At 46.8% G+C, this 24,145-nt stretch overlaps 1 protein-coding gene across 2 annotated transcripts in view; it reads left to right on the forward strand.

Annotated features, from left to right (window-relative positions):
- LOC137339910 (beta-TrCP-like) overlaps window positions 1-24,145 on the forward strand; it is a 149,565-nt gene that overhangs the window by 6,403 nt on the left and 119,017 nt on the right. For both annotated transcript variants that reach the window (XM_068001974.1, XM_068001975.1), the window contains exon 2: window positions 16,577-16,684. In XM_068001974.1, the coding sequence (XP_067858075.1) occupies window positions 16,577-16,684 (108 nt within the window). The remainder of the gene's footprint in view (window positions 1-16,576; window positions 16,685-24,145) is intronic.

The following is a 24,145-nucleotide window of genomic DNA, read 5'->3' on the forward strand; positions in this document are numbered from 1 at the left end:
CCCTTCCCCACACTGCCAGCAGACCCCAGTGAGCTAAACCCCACATTCCACCCTCCAGTTCTACCAAATATCATGTTCTCCCTCCACAGTCATTTTTTTATTTTTTGTTTATTCGTTCACGGGATGTGGGCGTCGCTGGCGAGGCCAGCATTTATTGCCCATCTCTAATTGCCCTCGAGAAGGTGGTGGTGAGCTGCCTTCTTGAACCGCTGCAGTCCGTGTGGTGAAGGTTCTCCCACAGTGCTGTTAGGAAGGGAGTTCCAGGATTTTGACCCAGCGACAATGAAGGAACGGCGATATATTTCCAAGTCGGGATGGTGTGTGACTTGGAGGGGAACGTGCAGGTGGTGTTGTTCCCATGTGCCTGCTGCTCTTGTCCTTCTAGGTGGTAGGGGTCGCGGGTTTGGGAGCTGCTGTCGAAGAAGCCTTGGCGAGTTGCTGCAGTGCATCCTGTGGATGGTACACACTGCAGCCACAGTGCGCCGGTGGTGAAGGGAGTGAATGTTTAGGGTGGTGGATGGGGTGCCAATCAAGCGGGCTGCTTTATCTTGGATGGTGTCGAGCTTCTTGAGTGTTGTTGGAGCTGCACTCATCCAAGCAAGTGGAGAGTATTCCATCACGCTCCTGACTTGTGCCTTGTAGATGGTGGAAAGGCTTTGGGGAGTCAGGAGGTGAGTCTCTCGCCGCAGAATACCCAGCCTCTGACCTGCTCTCGTAGCCACAGTATTTATATGGCTGGTCCAGTTAAGTTTCTGGTCAATGGTGACCCCCAAGATGTTGATGGTGGGGGATTCGGCGATGGTAATGCCGTTGAATGTCAAGGGGAGGTGGTTAGACTCTCTCTTGTTGGAGATGGTCATTGCCTGGCACTTATCTGGTGCGAATGTTACTTGCCACATATGACCCCAAGCCTGGATGTTGTCCAGGCCTTGCTGCATGCGGGCTCGGACTGCTTCATTATTTGAGGGGTTGCGAATGGAACTGAACACTGTGCAGTCATCAGCAGTCATTTCAGGCTCCCTCCCACTACTGCCAAAACTCAACATCTCCACCCCAATGTTGCCAAACTCCCAGACCCCCACCTCAGATCCTTCAATCTTTAAGTACCGTCCCCTCAGTACTACCAAAGCCCAAGCTTACACCCGGGGCTATCAAAGCCCTCTATCCCCCCCCTCCCCCACCCCCACCCCCCGTTTCAGCTGTCAGCCGTGGCTCAGTGGATAGCACTCTCGCTTCTGAGTCAGAGGGTTATGGTTCAAGTCCCACTTGAGGGACTTGAGCACATAATCTAATCTGACACTTCAGTTCAGTGCAGCACTGAGGGAGCGCTGCACTGTCGGAGGTGCCGTCTTTCGGATGAGATGTTAAACCGAAGTCCCGACTGCCCTCTTGGACGGATGTAAAAGATCCCATGGCACTATTTTGAAGAAGAACAGGAGGAATGTGTTTCATTTTACATATATAATATATTTATTACATCATTTATTACATAAAATGTACAGCACAGAAACACGCCATTCGGCCCAACAGATCCACGTCGTTGTTTATGCTCCACACAAGCCTTCTCCTACCCTTCTTCTAACCCTATCAATGTATCCTTCTATTCCTTTCTCCTCATGTGTTTATTTAGCTTCCCCTTAAATGCCTCTATGCTAGTTGCCTCAATTACTCCTTGTGGGAGCGAGTTCCACATTCTCACCACTCTCTGGATAAAGAAGTTTCTCCTGAATTCTCTATTGGATTTATTAGAGACTATCTTATATTTATGGCCCCTCGTTCTGGTCTCCCCACAAGTGGAAACATCTTCTCTATGTCTACCCTATCAAACCCTTTCATAATTTTAAAGACCTCTATCAGGTCACCCCTCAGTCTCTTTTCCAGAGAAAAGAGTCCCAGCCTGTTCAGTCTTTCCTGATAGGTATAACCTCTCCGTTCTGGCATCATCTTAGTAAATCTTTTTTGCATCTTCTCCAGTGCCTCTATATCCTTTTTATAATATAGAGACCAGAACTGTGCACAGTATTCCAAGTGTGGTCTAATCAAGGTTTTATACAATTATAACGTAACTTTTCTGCTTTTCAATTCTATCCCTTTAGAAATGAACCCCATTGCTTGGTTTGCTTTTTTTATGGCCTTATTAACCTGCGTCAGTACTTTTAGTGATTTGTGTGTCTGTACCCCCAGATCCCTCTGCTCCTCTACCCCATTTAGACTCATATTTTCTAAGGCATATGTGGCCTCCTTATTCTTCCTATCAAAATGTACCACTCACTTATCTATATTGAGATTCATTTGCCAATTACACACCCATTCTGCAAGTTTATTAATGTCTTCCTGTATTTTGCTGCAGTCCTCCTCGGTATTAACTACACCTCCCAGTTAGGTGTCGTCCACAAATTTTAAAATTGCACTTCCCATTCCCAAGTCCAAATCGTTTATGTAAATGGTGAACAACAGCGGTCCCAGCACCAATCCCTGTGGAACACCACTTCCCACCTTTTGCCAGTCTAAGTAACTATCTTTAACCCCCACTCTCTTTTATCTAATACACATTCTGACAGTTACTTATTATACATTAAGCTTGCAGCACCATAAATGTGTATTTTACTTAATTACAGCTATAAGGAATGCAGGAACTAAAGTCTATTCTATTGTATATTTAATATACAGTTTCGTGCATTATTTTGTAATACATATTTCAGACATTGATATGTGCAGATGATTTGTTATTGTGCATTAACTACACACATACAGCATCATGTGTAATTGGCATGTGATGTGTAATACCAGATGTCAAAAGCAAGAAATATTAGTGGGATTTGTGTGGGTGAGACAAATTGCAAATGCTAGATAAATATTTATTGACTTAGGTTACATTTTCATTTCAAACGTGAGATTTCTGACAGGCCTGGTACTATTCGTATTTCCTTCCTCATATTGGTTTCTGCTGACCTAGCAGGTATATAGGAGTAAATTGTGTCCTGTGTTGTACGATGTGTCATATACTTATTCATTGGAAGGATATCTAAATGTGTACTGTATATTAAAGGGGAAGAACAGTCTCGAGGGTGAACGTTTTTTTTTCTTAAAGTACCCTTCCATTTTTCTCGCTCTTTTTCTCCCTGCCTTCCATTGCTCATTCAGATGCCCATTACTCATGTGTGAGCCTTGACAGTGAGTGTTGGTAGGCTATACAGCAGGAACTGGCATTAAAACTGAGCCCCATCTAGTCGTGCCCAATGTCTACAAATACATTTCCAGCGTAGGTTTCTGGATAATCATCTGAAGTGGCAAGTGTAGCCAATTTTCCCCTTCCTTACTCAGGCTTTTAGCTTTTGTAAACAATTTTACAACACCAAGTTATAGTCCAGCAATTTTATTTTAAATTCACAAGCTTTCGGAGATTTCCTCCTTCCTCAGGCAAATGTTTCAAGAGCTCCTTGAAGCCTACGCATTTATACATATAGAACAATACATGGTGTTTACAGACTGCCCCTGCAACTGCCCGTTGCCAAGGCAATCACCGTGTTCAGACAGAGAGGTGTCACCTGCAGAACCCCCGAATACACATTCAACAAAAAAACAAACAGGGAAAAAAAACAGAGAAAAAAAACAGAGAGAGGCAGAAACATCCGGAAGGCAACGGAACCCTGTGTGAGAACCTCTCTGGATACATCGAGGGCATCCTGAAACCCATCGTACAGGGAACCCCCAGCTTCTGTCGCGACACTACAGACTTCCTACAAAAACTCAGTACCCACGGACCAGTTGAACCAGGAACACTTCTCACCACGATGGACGTCTCGGCACTATACACCAGTATCCCCCACGATGACGGCATCGCTGCGACAGCATCAATACTCAACACCAACAACAGCCAATCTCCGGAAGCCATCCTACAACTCATCCGCTTCATCCTGGATCACAATGTCTTCACCTTCGATAACCAGTTCTTTACCCAAACACACGGAACAGCCATGGGGACCAAATTCGCACCCCAATACGCCAACATTTTCATGCACAAGTTCGAGCAGGACTTCTTCACTGCACAAGACCTCCAACCAACACTATACACCAGATACATCGACGACATTTTCTTTCTATGGACCCACGGCAAGGAATCACTAAAGAGACTACACGATAACATCAACAAGTTCCATCCCACCATCAAGCTCACCATGGACTACTCCTCAGAATCAGTTTCTTTCTTGGACACACGAATCTCCATCAAAGACGGGCACCTCAGCACCTCACTCTACCGCAAGCCCACGGACAACCTCACGATGCTCCACTTTTCCAGCTTCCACCCTAACCACGTCAAAGAGGCCATCCCCTATGGACAGGCCCTGCGAATACACAGGGTCTGCTCAGACGAGGAGGAACGCGATGGACACCTACAGACGCTGAAAGACGCCCTAGTAAGAACGGGATATGACGCTCGACTCATCGATCGACAGTTCCGACGGGCCACAGCAAAAAATCGCATAGACCTCCTCAGGAGACTAACACGGGACGCAACCAACAGAGTACCCTTTGTCGTCCAGTACTTCCCCGGAGCGGAGAAACTACGCCATGTTCTCCGCAGCCTTCAACATGTCATCAATGAGGACAAACACCTCGCTATGGCCATCCCCACACCTCCACTACTCGCCTTTAAACAGCCACCCAACCTCAAACAGACCATCGTTCGCAGCAAACTACCTAGCTTTCAAGAGAACAGCGTCCACGACGCCACACAACCCTGCCACGGTAACCTCTGCAAGACATGCCAGATCATCGACACAGATACCACCATCACACGAGAGGACACCACCCACCAGGTGCATGGTTCATACTCCTGTGACTCGGCCAACGTTGTCTACCTCATACGTTGCAGGAAAGGATGCCCCAGAGCATGGTACATTGGCGAGACCATGCAGACGCTGCGACAACGGATGAACGGACACCGCGCAACAATCGCCAAACAGGAGGGTTCCCTCCCAGTCGGGGAACACTTCAGCAGTCATGGACATTCATCCACCGACCTTCGGGTAAGCGTACTCCAAGGCGGCCTTCGAGACACACGACAACGCAAAATCGTCGAGCAGAAATTGATAGCCAAGTTCCGCACCCATGAGGACGGCCTCAACCGGGATCTTGGGTTCATGTCACGCTACACGTTACCCCACCAGCGAACAAATGTTATCTGTTTTTAATATAATGGGTCATTTGCTGGCTCTCTCTGCCTTCCGGATGTTTCTGCCTCTCTCTGTTTTTTTTCTCTTTTTTTTCCCTGTTTGTTTTTTTGTTGAATGTGTATTCGGGGGTTCTGCAGGTGACACCTCTCTGTCTGAACACGGTGATTGCCTTGGCAACGGGCAGTTGCAGGGGCAGTCTGTAAACACCATGTATTGTTCTATATGTATAAATGCGTAGGCTTCAAGGAGCTCTTGAAACATTTGCCTGAGGAAGGAGGAAATCTCCGAAAGCTTGTGAATTTAAAATAAAATTGCTGGACTATAACTTGGTGTTGTAAAATTGTTTACAATTGTCAACCCCAGTCCATCACCGGCATCTCCACATCAGGCTTTTAGCTGTCAGAGGTGTTTCCCCATTTTAAGAACAGCAATATAAACTAAATGGTATAATTCTAAAGGGGTGCAGGAACAGAGAGACCTGGGCATATATGTTCACAAACCTTTGAAAGTGGCAGGACAGGTTTAGAAAGTGGTTAAAAAAGCATACGGGATCCTGGGCTTTATAAATAGAGGCATAGAGTACAAAAGCAAGGAAGTTATGTTGAAGCTTTATAAAACACTGGTTCGGCCACGACTGGAGTATTGTGTCCAATTCTGGGCACTGCACTTCAGGAAGGATGTGAAGGCCTTAGAGGGAGTGTGGAAAAGATTTACTAGAATGGTTCCAGGGATGAGGGACTTCAGTTATATGGATAGACAGGAGAAGCTGGGGTTGTTCTCCTTAGAGCAGAGAAGGTTGAGAGGAGATTTGATAGAAGTGATCAAAATCATGACAGGTTTAGATAAGGTAAATAAAGAGAATCTGTTCCCATTGGTGGAAGGGTCGAGAACCAGAGGACACAGATTTAGGTGATTGGCAAAAGAACCACAGGCGATATGAGGAAACATTTTTTTTACGCAGCGAGTTGTGATGATCTGGAATGCGCTGCCTGAAAGGGCGGTGGAAACAGATTCAATAGTAACTTTCAAAAGGGAATTGGATAAATACTTGAAGGGAAAAAAATTTACAGGGCTATGGGGAAAGAGCAGGGGAGTGGGACTTATTGGATAGCTCTTTCTAAGAGCCAGCACAGGCACAATGGTCCGAATGGCCTCCTCCTGTGCTGTAATGATTCTATGATTCTATATATTGTAAAACAACAGAGCCAGCGGAATTCTCTTTCATATTGGTCTCAGCCTTGATTCAGTAGTATCACTCTCGCCTCTGAGTCAGAAGGTTGTGGTTTCAAGCCCCACTGCAGAGACTTGACCATATAATCCAGGCCGACACTCAGTGTAGTACTGAGGAAGTGCTGCACTGTCAGAGGTGCCGTCTTTCGGATGTGACGTTAAACCGAGGCTGAAGAGTGTATTTCAAGCGGTGTAACACTAGGGTGAAATACTGGTGATTACAACTTGAGGCGCTGAATTAGAGATTACACAAGACGTGTATTTATAACATTAAGGTATATTAGTGTAAGTGCAAGTTTTACCATACTTTGTTCTGATACAGTAAATAAGCCCAGCATCAACGCTGAATGCATATTATTCGATATTGGTTTGTAGATGTGTAGAATGTGTACACTGCACATTAACCGTGTCTATTGGTGAACATATCCAGGTGTCATGTATAGCAGGGACGTCCAAACTACAGCCCTCTGAGTCCTGGCCATTCTGGTCACAGAGCTCGAGCAACTCGGTGCCATTTGTCATTTTTTACTCATTGGTTTGTCCTGTTTGAATTTCATGGGTCTGGACATTTGGAAACGAGCTGCAGCGTTAGTGGTGAATAAATTTTAAATCAGAACACCAAGACATATTAGTATCCGTAACTTGTAACCTACAGAAACATGGATTTAAACTTTTATGTGGTTCCATCCCTCCCCCAGTTTTCATGGTACACACCTAAACGGCCCGCAAAGACCATAAGCAATATCAAAATTGATGTGCTCCTGATCTACAGCACACATTTTGATATTGCTTATGTAATGTGCATTCAGTGTGTGCATGTGCAGACTGTAAGCAGATTAGGCCGCTTATGATGTATACATATTGTGACATCTCTTCAGGTGTGATATTGATTATTAGGAAGGTTTGTAAATTTGGTTATCAGTGAAAACCAGAATGCATTCCCCCAAAATCCCAGCATTGCCATGTAACAAACTGGAATTTGACTTATTCAGTCATTGTATAAAACAGTGGCCCTGATTATAGGGAAATACACCCTTGTACATTATAGCAAAGGTCATTGGTTTTCTGTTTTCACAAAAAGAGGGAATTGCAGAATAGAATCCCCAGAACATTGAGAAATCGATACATTGCTGCAGTAGTTGTCATTCTGTTGGTTATTAGCCGGGCAGTAGATATATGTTGGGTTCTGTTCAGTATTTGTAAAATTATTTAATCGCTGGCTGATGATGGCTGCTCATTTACACCAGAACCATAAAGATTGGAAAATGTTCTTAAATATAATATTAACATAGCAATATAAATTAAAAATATAAGCTTAATTTCCGCAGGATCAGACTATAAATATTAGAAAATAAAATGTTCTTAAGTATTTATATAATTCTACATTTTTGTTGTCTCTGTCTTAATTACACTGAGTTTCAAAACGATTTGTATTGGGATTAATTGGAGGGTTAGGGATTTAACTGCTGCGCTACTGCTTTCAGGACCAGTGTGGTCAACACCGCATAAGCTGAGAAATCACCCCTGGTCATCTACAGAGTAGGTGGAAAAGGTAGAGCAAGTGGGGGTTTGAGGGGCGGTGGTGAAAAGTGTGCTTTTCTCCACGTGAGCCAACTAGTCTAATCCCAGCCGCCCACTCGCTCCCTGTACTCTTTTTAATATTCCTCTTTTTTTTTTAAATCAAGCAACTATCTTTTTCAAAGTAGTTCTGAATTCTGCTTCAACAAAGGTTTGTGGCAGAGAATTCCACGTCCTAAACACAATCTGTGTAAAAAAAATGTTTTAATTCTCAGTGGCTGCTGATTTCTCTCTGGGGGATTGGTTGGATTCCCTCCTGGTATAACCTCTGATATTTAATGTACATAATGCATTTTTAAACAACAGGCTTCTGCAGCTCAGTACTGGAGAATTCCTTTTCCATACTTCCGGGAATGGAGGGAATTAATTCTCCTACGGGCACTTTCCGGCATGAGCACCTGTACTTTACAATTCCCCCCCTCCACTCCTTCCTACCACTCTAAGCACCCGTTCTTTCTCCCTCACCTCCCCCTGCTCCCTCCTGTTGCCTCATCACTCCCACTCTCTCCACCTTCCCATGCTATGCATTAGTGTCTTCCCCCTATCCACCCAACCCCCAGAAAACCCTTTTTCTCAGCTGTACCCCACAACTGTCCCCACCCTCTAGGATTCCCCCTCCCTGTAGCTCCAAGCGCATCCTCTGACGTACCACGGAGAGTCGCTAATTTTGCGACTTATATTTACCACCTAGTTTCCCAAGCAAAGCAATTTGCTTGTGTAGAGTCTAGAACGAGGGGGCATAGTCTCAGGATAAGGGGTGAGTGATTTAGGACTGAGATGAGGAGGAATTTCTTCACTCAGAGGGCCGTGAATTTTTGGAATTCTCAACCCCAGAGGGCTCAGTCGTTGAGTATATTCAGGACTGAGATCGATTTTTGAACAGTAGGGGAATCAAGGGAAATGGGGATAGGACCGGGAAAGTGGAGTTGAGGTCAAAGATCAGCTGTGATCTTATTGAATAGACCATAAGAGATAGCAGGAGTAGGCCATTCGGCCCCTCAAGCCTGCTCCGCCATTTAATGAGATCATGGCTGATCTTATCTTTACCTCAATTCCACTTTCCCGCCCTTTCCCCATATCCTTTGACTCCCTTGCTGATCAAAAACTTGTCTAACTCAGCCTTGAATGTATGCAATGACTCAGCCTCCACAGCTTTTTGGGGTAAAGAATTCCAAAGATTCACGACCCTCTGGGAGAAGAAATTCCTCCTTATTTCCATTTTAAACGGGCGAGCCCTTATTCTGAGACTATGCCCCCTAGTTTTAGATTCCCCCATGAGGGGTAACATCCTCTCAGCATCTACCCTATTGAGTCCCCTCAGAATCTTGTATGTTTCAATAAGCTCTCCTCTCATTCTTCGAAACTCCAATGAGTATAGACCCAATCTGTTCAATCTTTCCTCATAAGACAACCCTTCCATACCCGGAATCAACCTAGTGAACCTTCTCTGAACTGCCTCCAATGCAAGTATGCCCTTCCTTAAATAAGGGCACCAGAACTGTACGCAGTACTCCAGGTGTGGTCTCACCAGCACCTTGTACAGTTGTAGCATGACTTCCCTGCTTTTATACTCCATCCCTCTAGAATGGCGGAGCAGGCTCGAAGGGCCGTATGGCATACTCCTGCTCCTGTTTCTTATGTATACGGGGAAACAAGTAGCTGGGAGTGTGTTCCGTTAGTTTTTACTCAAATCCTAGTTTTGGTGGGGGGAGGGAGAAACGGACGGGACATATAGTGCAGCTGCATGAATATTAAATTTAATTAAGATCATGTCAGTCCATAGGCTGTGTGTGTTTGGCAGTCTTGTACACTCTTAGCCGCTCTTTACGCTGCAGACTTTATATGGTTGCAGCTAAGAAAATGTTTCTTTATACAGTTTTGTTGGGGGTGTGTGTTTTCTGTTATCTTGTGGCCCGTCTGTCTTTCCTTATACAGTACTCTTACATTGTTGAACCTTGGTGGAGGACAGGAGGCCCTTCGGTTGGTAAGATTAGGACGGAGGACAAGGTAAATCAGGAAGTTGTGGTTAGGTGACGTCAAGCTTGGGTTTTGCAAACCCCTAGATTGCAGCAGGAAAGAAAGACTTGGTAGGGAAGAGTTCCATAGTTCTGAAATCCTGGGAACATCTGTGCTAGAGTAGGAGATAATGTGCTGAGTTTTATTGCGGGGAGGGGAAGAGCATGCTGAATAGTGTATTTGAAAGTTTAGGAGGAGCAAGAGCAGAAAGCCCAAATAAGCACTAAACATTCAAATAGAGGTGCAAAAGGCTATCCGAGAGATTGAGGGGTGGGGGGGGGGGGAGTTTAGAAGCTAGAGATAAGCGAGGGATCGTCTCTTGTATCGTGTCTAGGAGTGAGAGGGAAGTGCTGGAAGAGCCAGCCCAGCTGTGGCAACAGTATTTGAGTCTTGGATAGACTTGGCCTTTATAGATATGAGTTTTTAGAAGGGAAAATAAATGGATTGCTCTTACAAAGAGCCGGTACAGGCTCGATGGGCCGAATGGCTGCCTTCTGTGTAACCATTCTATGATTCTATGTTTGTCTCAAAGGATTTAAATATGTTGAGACTGGTTAGCTAATAGCTTTAATGTACAGATATCTGTAATGTTTATGCGTCACATACTTGATCCTTCCAGCTCTGAGAAGCTTCACACTTCTTCCTGTTCAGAGTATTAGTAAGACAGGGAGCCTTCTGTCTCCTAGTTATCTTATTCTGAATGTAGTTCACTGTGAATATCCAGAACCCTCACTGTAATCACACTCTGATATGCATTGTTTTCTCTATGGCTGCCACTGACCGAGGCAGCCCGTGCCCTCTTATTACACACACTCATCTTCTCCAAGTGTTTGGTGGACTCTTAACGCAGCAATACAATTCATGCTCCTATTGCTGTTGTGTCACATCATTACGATGGTGTGATGCAGTTTGACCTCTCTGCAGTGAAGTCTAAGCTCTTTTAAAGCAAGTGCCTTGACTGGCCCCAATGGAAGTTGCATTGTAATCAGTAGAGAAGCTGGAACCTTGCTGAGAATGACTCGTCTGCTCTTCACTAGCTTGTGAAAACAGGTCTAGTGTATAAATTCTTGTTTTGTTGAAGTGTTACAGGGGGGATTTTCTGGCTAGTGACGAATATTCTTGGTGCCGTGTGTATGGTATTTCAGATTCTGATGTGCTATTGTTACACTAATCTTATTGTACTCTGCACCGAGTTAGCATGATTGGGAAACTGAGATTTTTTTCTCCCTTCCCCACCTTGGAAAAAAATAAAGCAGGTCTGACTTTCGTAGGAGGACCCCCGGTTTAATTTGTAACTGATTCATCTCACCCTGATATTAGGGGTACACAATCTGCAAAAGATATTTAGAAAGAACCAAGTGTCGAGTTATCGGTGTTGAGCTATTTAGTGCTAGGGTTTCCAAGATTTTGTGGCCACATAGATACAGATAGTGAAGTTTTGACGGCCATGTGAAGTTTAGATCCCTGTTCCCAGTAATTCCCAGATATCTCGGGCTACTGATACTAACAGATCTTGGTGTATAGGATTTATTCACCCATGAGCTCAGATCAGCCCTATCCAAACCTCCAGGTTGACAAAATTTGGATAAACAGCAAATAATAAATGGAAACCCAAACAAGACTGAGTTGTCTGGGCTTGGGGCCTGGCCACAGGCTGCAGTTTAGAGCTCCTTGATTTAGTGTCCATGGGTGTCAGCCATGGTTCAGTGGGTGTCACTCTCGCCTCTGAGTCCCACTCCAGAGACTTGAGCCTACAACTTCGGCTGATACTCCCAGTGCTGCACTGTCGGAGGTGCCATCTTTCAGAGAGACATTAAACCTAGGCCCTGTGCCCTCTCAAGTGGACGTAAAAATCCCACAGCATTATTTCGAAGAAGAGCAGGGGCGTTCTCCCCAGTATCCTGGCCAATATTTATCCCTCAACCAACATCACTAAAACATATGATCTGGTCATCATCACATTGCTGTTTGTGGGACCTTGCTGTGTGCAATTTGTCTGCTGCGTTTCCTACATTGGAACAGTGACGACACTTCAAAAGTACTCCATTGCCTATAAAGTGCTTTGGGATGTTCTGAGGTCGTGAAAGGCACTGTATAAATGCAAGTTCTTTTTTCAATACATGGTAGTAAAATTCAGAGTTAATATACACTTTAGTGTTGTGTGATATAAACTACTAATACTTTGCCCCAGTGTTACACAGTTCAAAATTCTCTCTCCGGTTGCCATACATGTTTGGAAGGACAAAATCTATAATTATATGGCTGCTAAGGGTATTAAGGGATATGGAGCCAAGGCGGGTGGATGGAATTAAGATACAGACCGATCTCATTGAATGATGGAACAGGCTTGAGGGGATGAATGGCCTCCTCCTGTTCCTATGTTCCTAGTGAACCAGTTGGGTTTTTATGGCAATCCAGCAGCTTCATGGTCACTTTTACTGATACCAGCTTTTTATTTCTAGATTTTTAAAAACTAAGTTTAAATGCTCAAACTGCCCATGGTGGGATTCGAACTTGCGTTCTCTGGACTACTAGTCCAGTAACAGAACAACATTCCCGCTCTACTCACTAATTCTGTCCTAGTTGGTCCCTTGTCTGAGTTTAAACCAGAAACTATTCCACTCCTCACTGCAGACAGCTGTCTACACATCTGATGCACATGTGTCTCCTGCTCCTGAGGATCCCTCTGATACGTAGCGGAGCTCAAGACTAACACTGCTCTGCTCGACTGTGACCAGCTCACTTGGCAGCGCACCAGCCAGTGTGGGAATTGCGACTGCTCCACTGGTCCGATGAATGCATTCCAGCATCAACACATGCTCCCTGCGTGGCGTTTTGCATGAGCGGCAAGCTTCCTCTACTTGCTATTGCTGCAAGCCTCCCTCCCCACAAACACCTGTCTGAGCATACAAGGTACATGTTGAAATTCCATTACATCAGAGGATGGTTGGTTTTTACTGCGGGCCAGTCTTTCATGTTTGGTGGCTCTGCTACTCGAGACAGCTGTCTGCAGAGAATTGTGAATGGAGTCTGGAAATTCAGACAAATGGTTAGAATTACAGAATTATTAGCAAGAAAAACACTGCAGACATTCTCTGGAGTTTAGAAAAATGAGAGGTGATCTCATTGAAACGTATAAAATTCTTAGAGGGCTTGACAGGGTAGATGCTGAGAGGCTGTTTCTCCTGGCAGGGAAGTCTAGAACTAGGGTGCATAGTCGCAGGATACGGGGTCGGCCATTTAGGACTGAGATGAGGAGGAATTTCTTCACTCAGTGTTCTGAATCTTTGGAATTCTCTACCCCAGAGGGCTGTGGATGCTCAGTTGTTGAATATATTCAAGATGTGGAGATGCCGTCTCTGCCATTTGGGTCTCTCTTTCTGTCTGTGTAATTGACACAATGTATATCCAGTGTACTGGGACATGCTGTTCTCTGTGACTGGCCTGTTTGAACAACAACGACACCTTTTGATTGGTGTGATGCTGTCCCAGCCTAATATAAGATATGCGATTTGAGAATCTTTCACTCATTCACCTGACGAAGGGGATAATCTCCGAAAGCTTGTGATTTTAAAATAAAATTGTTGGACTATAACCTGGTGTTGTAAGATTGAATATATTCAAGGCTGAGATCAATAGATATTTGGACACTAAGGGAATCAAGGAATGTGGGGATAGGACGAGAAAGTGGAGTTGAGGTAGAAGGTCAGCCATGATCTTATTGAATAGTGGAGCAGGCTCGAGGGGCCGTGTGGCCTACTCCTCCTATTTCTTATGATTGTATATTTGCCAGAGATGCTGAAAAGGCATGGAGATTTCTTATAGTTGACAATTTTTTAAAATCAACTGCAGCTCCCTGTAATGTCAACAGGCCTGCTTAATGTATTGGGGCAAATAAGTCAGTGTTTCACAGCTAGCTTTTTGTCTTAGCCTACAATCCCAATCAATATCCATTTCAGGGGCCAGTCATCAATACTGCAGCAGGCTGGATCTCAAAGTAATGGAATACAGGTCCACACCAACGATTTCCCCCACACAGTGATGGGATGTGGGTCTGTGTCCGTGATTTCCCTACACCGTGATAGGACAGGGGTTTGTGTCTGATTTCCCCCATATAACGATAGGACAGGGATCTGTGTCTGATTTCCCCCACACAGTGATGGGATGTGGGTCTGTGTCTGATTCCCCCACACAGTGATGGGATGTGGGTCTGTGTCTGATTCCCCCACACAGTGATGGGATGTGGGTCTGTGTCTGATTCCCCCACACAGTGATGGGATGTGGGTCTGTGTCTGATTCCCCCACACAGTGATGGGATGTGGGTCTGTGTCTGATTCCCCCACACAGTGATGGGATGTGGGTCTGTGTCTGATTCCCCCACACAGTGATGGGATGTGGGTCTGTGTCTGATTCCCCCACACAGTGATGGGATGTGGGTCTGTGTCTGATTCCCCCACACAGTGATGGGATGTGGGTCTGTGTCTGATTCCCCCACACAGTGATGGGATGTGGGTCTGTGTCTGATTCCCCCACACAGTGATGGGATGTGGGTCTGTGTCTGATTCCCCCACACAGTGATGGGATGTGGGTCTGTGTCTGATTTCCCCACACAGTGATGGGATGTGGGTCTGTGTCTGATTCCCCCACACAGTGATGGGATGTGGGTCTGTGTCTGATTTCCCCCACACAGTGATGGGATGTGGGTCTGTGTCTGATTCCCCCACACAGTGATGGGATGTGGGTCTGTGTCTGATTCCCCCACACAGTGATGGGATGTGGGTCTGTGTCTGATTTCCCCCACACAGTGATGGGATGTGGGTCTGTGTCTGATTCCCCCACACAGTGATGGGATGTGGGTCTGTGTCTGATTTCCCCCACACAGTGATGGGATGTGGGTCTGTGTCTGATTCCCCCACACAGTGATGGGATGTGGGTCTGTGTCTGATTTCCCCCACACAGTGATGGGATGTGGGTCTGTGTCTGATTCCCCCACATATTGGAATGTGAGTCTGTGTCTCATAGAAACATAAATAGGAGCAGGAGTCGGCCATTTGGCCCTTCGAGCCTGCTCAGCCATTCAATATGATCATGGCTGATCCTCTATCTCAATACCATATTCCCGCTCTCTCCCCATACTCCTTGATGCCTTTTGTGTCTAGAAATCTATCTAGCTCCTTCTTAGATATATTCAGTGACTTGGCCTCCACACCCTTCTGTGGTACAGAATTCCACAGGTTCACCACCCTCGGAGAAGAAATTTCTCCTCATCTCAGTCCTAAATGTCCTACCCCATATCCCGAGACTGTGATCCCTCATTCTAGCCCACCCAGCCAGGGGAAACATCCTCCCTGCATACAGTGTGTCTAGCCCTGTCAGAATTTTATACGTATCAATGAGATCCCCTCTCATTCTTCTAAACTCTAGTGAATATAGGCCTAGTCGAGCCAATCTCTCCTCATACATCAGTCCTGCCATCTCAGGAATCAGTCTGGTGAACCTTCGCTGCACGCCCTCTATGGCAAGTACATCCTTTCTTAGGTAAGGTCTATGATTCCCCCACACAGTGATGGGACGTGGGTTTGTTTCTGTGATTCCCCCACACAGTGATGGATGTGGGTTTGTACCTGTTATTTCCCCACACAGTGATGGGACGGGGGTCTGTAAATGTGATTCCCCCGCAAGGTATTGGAATGTGGGTCTAAGGCACTCTGAGCAACAGGCCATAAGGGAAGGTGAAGTAAAGGGGTCTGAAAGTGGCCCCAGGCAGCATTATGAATATCACTGCATTGTAGGCAAAGTCGCACTTAAACCCTGTACACCTGAATGTTAATGTGCTTCTTATATGGCAGTTCTTACCTAAAGTTGTTCCAAGCTCCAGTGAGAGAGGCCTATAACCCCCACCCCCCCCACAATATTTCACTCTAAATGAGACAGCCCAAGGCACTCTGCAGGCACAGCCCAAGTTTGGAAGGACAAAAATCTATAGTTGTACAACGGTGTTTTTCACAGTTCAAGTGGGCACAGTATAAAAGGTTCACAGGCACTACACTTTACTGAAATCCTAATGACAAGCAATAGCTTTGTGCTGTTTGCTATTTAAAGCTTTACTTTGTGTATCAGTGGGAACTGGATGTGTCTTACCTGTGAAAAGATTTAGTTCCCCGCTTTAATTTTTCTTTAAAAGATATATTAACTTTTTGCAGAGACACCATATAACAGGCACTCTGCGGTGCACAAACTGTACTCTACTGGTACCTATCTCAGTTTTAAAAAGTCAAAAAGCACTTGGTGCAAGGAACATGATCATTTTTTGGATTACCCGCACAAGGGAAAAAAGCCTGTACCTCTGACAGATGAATTCTTTCTGTGATATCTCTGAGGTGACTGGTACAGTTGCCAGGAGTTTGGTGTTTGACTGACCCGGTGGTTCAGATCTGAAAGGGCTGGGTTTCTGGTTGTATAGTGTGGGCTCGCGAACCTGCAGAGTACAGGCTGTGTCATTCTGTACTCATCTGGTTTTATTTATCTTGTCTTTCCCCAACCCCCCCATCTCATTGTGTTCCTCTCTTTCACAGTGTTCTGTGCCCAGGTCTCTGTGGTTAGGCTGCTCCAGTCTGGCGGACAGCATGCCCTCGCTGAAATGCCTCCAAACCTCGGGGACTGGCACTTTTGCCACATTCCAGGTACTCTGTGTTTCTGTTCACTCATTTACAACTGGTGTGTCCGCTGCTTGTCTGTAACGTCTTGAGTTTACAGGAAAAGATCTGACCCTAGCTGTATTCTGTGTCCTCTTCTTACCCCAAGACCTGCGTAGTTGAATCTCGATAATATTGCAGCATGCTGATGGACACCAGTGTCATTATTTCATTTATAATCCATGGCGCTCTCCGTTCTCCTGCCGATTAATAGACTTTTGCCCCGTTATTTTTTTGTGAATTTAATCTTTCTATAAAATTGTCCGCTATGTTTGCCTACGAAACAACACCTCAGAAGTAATTAGTCGGCTATGAAGAACTTTGGGATGTCTTGGGAATGTGAAATGTGCTCTATAAATGCAAGTTCTTTGTTTTCTAAACTGCACGAGTGTGGCACTTTTTCCAATTCACACACTAGCAGTCACCCTGAGTGCGATTGTCTGGTTAGTGCCCAATTAGATGTATCATAGACTCTCACAGCACAGAAGGACGTCATTCGGCCCATTGTTCCTGTGCTGGCTCTTTGAAAGAGCTATCCAATTAGCCCCACTCCCCCTCTTCTTTCCCCATAAGCCCTGCAAATTTTTCCTTTTCAAGTATACATCCAATTCCCTGGTTTTGCACTGTGGACTCAAACCCACTGGATTGAGAATGCCTAAACTCTTTTCCCAAAGGACCCCTACAACCTGCAGACAGAGGACACATCGATCCCATCAGTCTGGATAGAGTTTGTACTAGTGTCCTTATTCACCGCTCAGTGCGTTTTATTTTAATCTGCAGCACAGATTCATTTATCTCCCTTTGGGGATGCAAGCAACAGCAAGTGTCGCCCCCTGTTTACTAAACCGCACTGGCAAAAGTATTCTGGGACAATGCACTTCAGATAGTTGCTTCCACTTGGGAGCTCTTCTCGATGAACAAGTTCACTGCTGTGTCACAATGCCCGGTGGGCATTGCTGCATTAAACGGGATTGCAATACCTCAGTAGCCTTTATGTTTTAAAAGTAAATTGCTAGCCGCAAACACTTAAAATCCCGATGGGCAATGAGCTCTTATTAAAATATAAAAGTTAATCCTGATTTTTAAAAAAAAATGCAACATACACACTCCCCCATCCCCCTCAGTAGATGGTCCCGTTGATAATGTCGCGAGTAGAATCTTGGCTGTGAGCTTCGGTTGACCCATGACATTGTTTGGTGGAATCACTCATGCGAAAAGAAAGGATTACCTGAGTTTTGGCCATAAAGTGTTAGTGCCTCTTCAGTTTGAGTCAGTCCAGGGAGCTGTTAGCTGCTCTTGTTCAGGATGGATGCTCTTACCGCGGATCATTGATTTGTTTTGAGGATGTTACCTTTGATTGCAATGTCAGCATTCCTATGATGCTTGGATCTGTTTTTTTCTGCCTAATTGCAATTTGCATGTCATGCAGTGGAATCCCTTTATAGTGAAGAGCTGTCTGCTGTGTGTAAAGAGATGCTCCCACTGTACTGGGGCACAGCTGACTGCCGGCGCACAGTTCATCCTCGTCTGCTGCGCTCCGCAGTGTAAACCAGCCAACTGACAGCAGTCGGATCATGGCAATTAATGGAAGTAAATGAGCGGTATGGGTCCTGCACGTTAGGGCTCACAGCCTCCCTACTAACAGCCGAGCCTAGCAATGCTGCAGGGAAGAGCTCCCCGACAGTTATAAAAATGGGGAGTGACACACGGCACATCTGAAACACAACGAGGAGCCCTATAAAATATCACATAGAATATACAGCACAGAAACAGGCCATTCGGCCCAACTGGTCTATGTCTGTATTTATGCTCCACACGAGCCTCCTCCCACCTTACTTCATCTAACCCTATCAGGATATCCTTCTATTCCTTTCTCCCTCGTGTTTATCTAGCTTCCCCTTAAATGTATTTATGGTATTCACCTCAACCACTGCATGTGGGAGCGAGTTCCACATTCTAACCACTCTCTGGGTATAGAAGTTTCTCCTGAACTTCTTTTTGGATTTATTAGTGACTATCTTATATTTATGAACCCTAGTTTTGGATTCCCCACAAGTAGAAACATCTTCTCTACGTCTACCCAATCAAACCCTTTCATAATTTTAAAGACCTCAATCAGGTCACCCCCTCAGTCTTCTCTTTTCTAGAGAAAAGAGCCCTAGTCTGTTCAGTCTTTCGATAGTTATAACCTCTCAGTTCTGGTATCGTCCTAGTAAAGGACCGGGTACAGTAGCATAGTGGTTATGTTACTGGACTAGTAATCCAGAGGCCTGGACTAATAATCCGGAGATACGAGTTCAAATCCAGCTGGGGAATTTAAATTCAGTTAATTAAATAAAAATCTAGAATAAAGAGCTAGCATCAATGATGGTGTCCATGAAACTACCAGATTACTGTTAAAAACCCATCTGGTTCACTAATGTTCTTTTAGGGAAGGAAACCTGCCGTCCTTACCCAGTCTGGCCTTTATGTGACTCCAGACCCACAGATAATAGCCCTCTGAAATGGCCAAGCAAGCCACGCAGTTCAAGAAGGTGGCTCACCACCACCTTCTCGAGGGCAATTGGGGATGGGCAATAAACGCTGGCCAGCAACGCCCAATGAATTTTTAAAAAAATCTTTTTTGCACCTTCTGCAGTGCCTCCATATCCTTTTTATAACGTGGGGACCATAACTATGCACAGTACTCCAAGTGTGATCTAACCAAGGTGTAACATAACCTCTCTGCTTCTCAATTCTATCCCTTTAGAAATGAACCCCAGTGCTTGGTTTTCTCTTTTTATGGCAGCGCCTTAAGTGTCCTCACACAACAGGGGGGCTTCTTCTTACGGAGGACCTAATGGCTCGCTGAGTTGGGGTACCCATGTACAACGAGCGGGTTCACAGCTCAGGTTTTTTTTAATCGTTCATGGGATGTGGGCGTCGCTGGCAATGCCGGCATTTATCGCCCATCCCTAATTGCCCTTGGGAAGGCGGTGGTGAGCCGCCTTCCTGAACTGCTGCAGTCCGTGGGGTGAAGGTTCTCCCACAGTGCTGTTAGGAAGGGAGTTCCAGGATTTTGACCCAGTGACGATGAAGGAACGGCGATATATTTCCAAGTCGGGATGGTGTGTGACTTGGAGGGGAACGTGCAGGTGGTGTTGTTCCCATGCGCCTGCTGCTCTTGTCCTTCTAGGTGATAGAGGTCGCGGGTTTGGGAAGTGTTGTCGAAGAAGCCTTGGCAAGTTGCTGCAGTCCATCCTGTGGATGGTACACACTGCAGCCACTGTGCGTCGGTGGTGAAGGGAGTGAATGTTTAGGGTGGTGGATGGGGTGCCAATCAAGAGGGCGACTTTGTCCTAGATGGTGTTCAGCTTTCACAAGGAGAGAAGCGGCGACCAAGTGTGAGCGATCCATAAGTGATATGAAGAGGAAAAAATACATCAAATCCATAATAAAAACACAACATGCTGGAAGCAGCCAGCAGGTCAGGCAGCCTCGAGAAAAGAGAAAAAAATGACCAAATTCACAAGAAAAGAAAAAGAACGACCTGTAAAGTCTTCAGTGATTTTTCTTTTCTTTTTCTCCTGACCCTTTCCCCCGGCTCTGTCGCTCCCTGTCCCCCTTTCCCCCGGCTCTGTCGCTCCCTGTCCCCCTTTCCCCCGGCTCTGTCGCTCCCTGTCCCCCTTTCCCCCGGCTCTGTCGCTCCCTGTCCCCCTTTCCCCCGGCTCTGTCGCTCCCTGTCCCCCGGCTCTGTCGCTCCCTTTCCCCCGGCTCTGTCGCTCCCTTTCCCCCGGCTCTGTCGCTCCCTTTCCCCCGGCTCTGTCGCTCCCTGTCCCCCGGCTCTGTCGCTCCCTGTCCCCCGGCTCTGTCGCTCCCTTTCCCCCGGCTCTGTCGCTCCCTGTCCCCCGGCTCTGTCGCTCCCTTTCCCCCGGCTCTGTCGCTCCCTTTCCCCCGGCTCTGTCGCTCCCTGTCCCCCGGCTCTGTCGCTCCCTGTCCCCCGGCTCTGTCGCTCCCTGTCCCCCGGCTCTGTCGCTCCCTTTCCCCCGGCTCTGTCGCTCCCTGTCCCCCGGCTCTGTCGCTCCCTGTCCCCCGGCTCTGTCGCTCCCTGTCCCCCGGCTCTGTCGCTCCCTGTCCCCCGGCTCTGTCGCTCCCTGTCCCCCGGCTCTGTCGCTCCCTGTCCCCCGGCTCTGTCGCTCCCTGTCCCCCGGCTCTGTCGCTCCCTGTCCCCCGGCTCTGTCGCTCCCTGTCCCCCGGCTCTGTCGCTCCCTGTCCCCCGGCTCTGTCGCTCCCTGTCCCCCGGCTCTGTCGCTCCCTGTCCCCCGGCTCTGTCGCTCCCTGTCCCCCGGCTCTGTCGCTCCCTGTCCCCCGGCTCTGTCGCTCCCTGTCCCCCGGCTCTGTCGCTCCCTGTCCCCCGGCTCTGTCGCTCCCTGTCCCCCGGCTCTGTCGCTCCCTGTCCCCCGGCTCTGTCGCTCCCTGTCCCCCGGCTCTGTCGCTCCCTGTCCCCCGGCTCTGTCGCTCCCTGTCCCCCGGCTCTGTCGCTCCCTGTCCCCCGGCTCTGTCGCTCCCTGTCCCCCGGCTCTGTCGCTCCCTGTCCCCCGGCTCTGTCGCTCCCTGTCCCCCGGCTCTGTCGCTCCCTGTCCCCCGGCTCTGTCGCTCCCTGTCCCCCGGCTCTGTCGCTCCCTGTCCCCCGGCTCTGTCGCTCCCTGTCCCCCGGCTCTGTCGCTCCCTGTCCCCCGGCTCTGTCGCTCCCTGTCCCCCGGCTCTGTCGCTCCCTGTCCCCCGGCTCTGTCGCTCCCTGTCCCCCGGCTCTGTCGCTCCCTGTCCCCCGGCTCTGTCGCTCCCTGTCCCCCGGCTCTGTCGCTCCCTGTCCCCCGGCTCTGTCGCTCCCTGTCCCCCGGCTCTGTCGCTCCCTGTCCCCCGGCTCTGTCGCTCCCTGTCCCCCGGCTCTGTCGCTCCCTGTCCCCCTTTCCCCCGGCTCTGTCGCTCCGTCCCAGCTCGAACTGGCCTCTCTCAATGTTATCGGCCTGATAAGGCATTAACTGCTGATGTCCAGTATCATTTTTGCTGCTTGATGGAAAAACACTCTGGATACTTTAGTGTTGCAGCTGCCGGCTTGGCTCAGTTGGTAGCATTCTCTCCTCTGAGTCAGAAAGCTGTGGGTTTAAGGCCCCGCTCCAGGACCTGAGCACTTAATCTGAGTTGACACTCCCAAGTGCAGTACTGAGGGAGTGCTGCACTGTAGGAGGTGCCGTCCTTTGGAAGATACATTAAAATGATACCCTGCCTGATTGTTCAGGGTTCAAGTGGATATTAAGGTTCCCATGACATTATTCGATGAAGAGCAGGGAGTTCTTTCTTTGTATAACCCATCTTCTCTCCTCAACTAACATCACTAAAACAACGTTAACCGCAAATTCATCTCATTCCTGCTTGTGTGATCTTTCTGTGTGCAAATCGGCTGATGCTTTTGGCTACATAACAGTTACAGCACTGGAAAATAGTTCATTGTATATAAAGCGCTTCAAATCATTTCTGAGAGACACGATAAGGTGCTGTTTAAATGCAAGGCTTCCTTTTCCAGTCTCACCCAAACCCGATACCTTTCCTTCCGAAAACAAAAACCGAGCAAGCTAGAAATACTCAACAGGTCAGGCAGCATCTGTGAAGAAACAGGTCAGTCAACATTTCAGGACTGAAGATGCATTTAAGGGGAAGCTAGATAAGCAGGAGAAAGAAAGTAATAGAAGGTTATGCTGATTGAGTTTGATAAAGTAGGGAGGGAGGAGGCTCGTGTGGAGCATAAACACCGGCATAGACCAGTTGGGCCGAATGGCCTGTTTCTGTGCTGTAAATTCAATGTAATTCTGTTTTTGTTTTCAGACTTCAAATACCTCCAGTATTTACTTTTCCTACCGATCAACTTTTAAGGTCGCAATAATTTACTTGGAATTTACTGATCAGAGTTAAAATGAGGTTTTTTTTTCTTTCTTTCATTTTTTAATGTTTTTTCTTTTCCTCCTCTAGGTGTCCTTGTATCATGCACCGTGCCCTGGCTGAGAGGGCAGCTGGGGCAATCTGCTGCCAGGGCTTAGTGCTAATGAGTGCTGCTCCCGAGCTGGCTGCTAGAATGTATATGAAACCTGACCAAGGCAGCTCCCCTCCAACCTTTATTTTATGTTTCCATTTTATGTTAATAAATGACAGCCAGCACGGATTTGTTAAAGGCAAATCACGTCTGACAAACTTTATTGAGTTCTGTGATGATATAAAGGAGAGGGTTGATGAGGGTAGTGCGGTTGATGTTGTGTATGTGGACTTTCAAAAGGCATTTGATAAAGTGCCACACAATAGACTTGTTCGCAAAATTCAAGCCCATGGGATTAAAGGGGCAGTGGTTGCGTGGATACAAAATTGGCTAAGAGACAGAAAGCAGAGAGTAATGGTGAACAGTTGTTTTTCAAACTGGAAGGAAGTATACAGTGGTGTTCCCCGGGGGTCGGTATTAGGACCACTGCTCTTTTTGATATATATTAATGACCTGGACTTGGGTATACAGGGTATAATTTCAAAGTTTGCAGATGACATGAAACTCAATATAAACAAAATGGCACAATTTTAAAGGGGGTGCAGGAACAGAGACCTTGGGGTGCACTTACACAAAGGTGGCAGGACAAGTTGATAAAGCTGTTAAAAATGCATACGGGATCCTGGGCTTTATTAATAGAGGCATAAGAGTACAAAAGCAAGGAAGTTATGCTAAACCTTTGTAAATCACTGGTTATGCCGCAGCTGAAGTATTGTATCCAATTCAGGGATTTTAGGAAGGATGCCAAGGCCATGGAGAGGGTGCAGAGGAGATTTACTAGAATGGTGCCAGGGATGAGGGACTTCATATACGTGGAGAGACTGGAGAAGCTGGGGTTGTTCTCCTTAGAGCAGAGAAGGTTAAGGGGAGATTTGATAGAGATGTTCAAAATCACGAAGGGTTTTGACAGAGTAAATAAGGAGAAACTGTTTCCACTGGCAGGAGGGTCGCAGATTTAAGGTAATTGACAAAAGAACCAGAGGTGAGATGAGGAGAATTTTTTTTATACAGTGAGTTAAAGATGATCTGGAATGTGCTGCCTGAAAGGGTGGTGGAAGCAGATTCAACAGTAACTTTCAAAAGGGAATTGGATAAATACTTGAAAAGGAAAAATTTGCAGGGTTATGAGAAAAGAGCAGGGTGTGGAACTATTTGGATTGTTCTTTCAAAGTGCCGGCATAGGCCAATGGGCCAAATGGCCTCCTTCTGCGCTGTACGATGATATAATCCTCCCAAGCACCTGCTCTTCAGCTTTTCCCACTCCCTAACCCACAGGAACTTTCAGTGTGGGGGATTCATATGGACACGGATTGGTGTGTTAGTGTGTACCTATATCTGTTGGGACTTGTGTGTGCCAACTGCCTCCAAAATGCAGGGACAGG

This window comes from Heptranchias perlo, chromosome 21, assembly GCF_035084215.1.
Source record: "Heptranchias perlo isolate sHepPer1 chromosome 21, sHepPer1.hap1, whole genome shotgun sequence".
Classification (NCBI taxonomy): Eukaryota; Metazoa; Chordata; class Chondrichthyes; order Hexanchiformes; family Hexanchidae; genus Heptranchias; species Heptranchias perlo.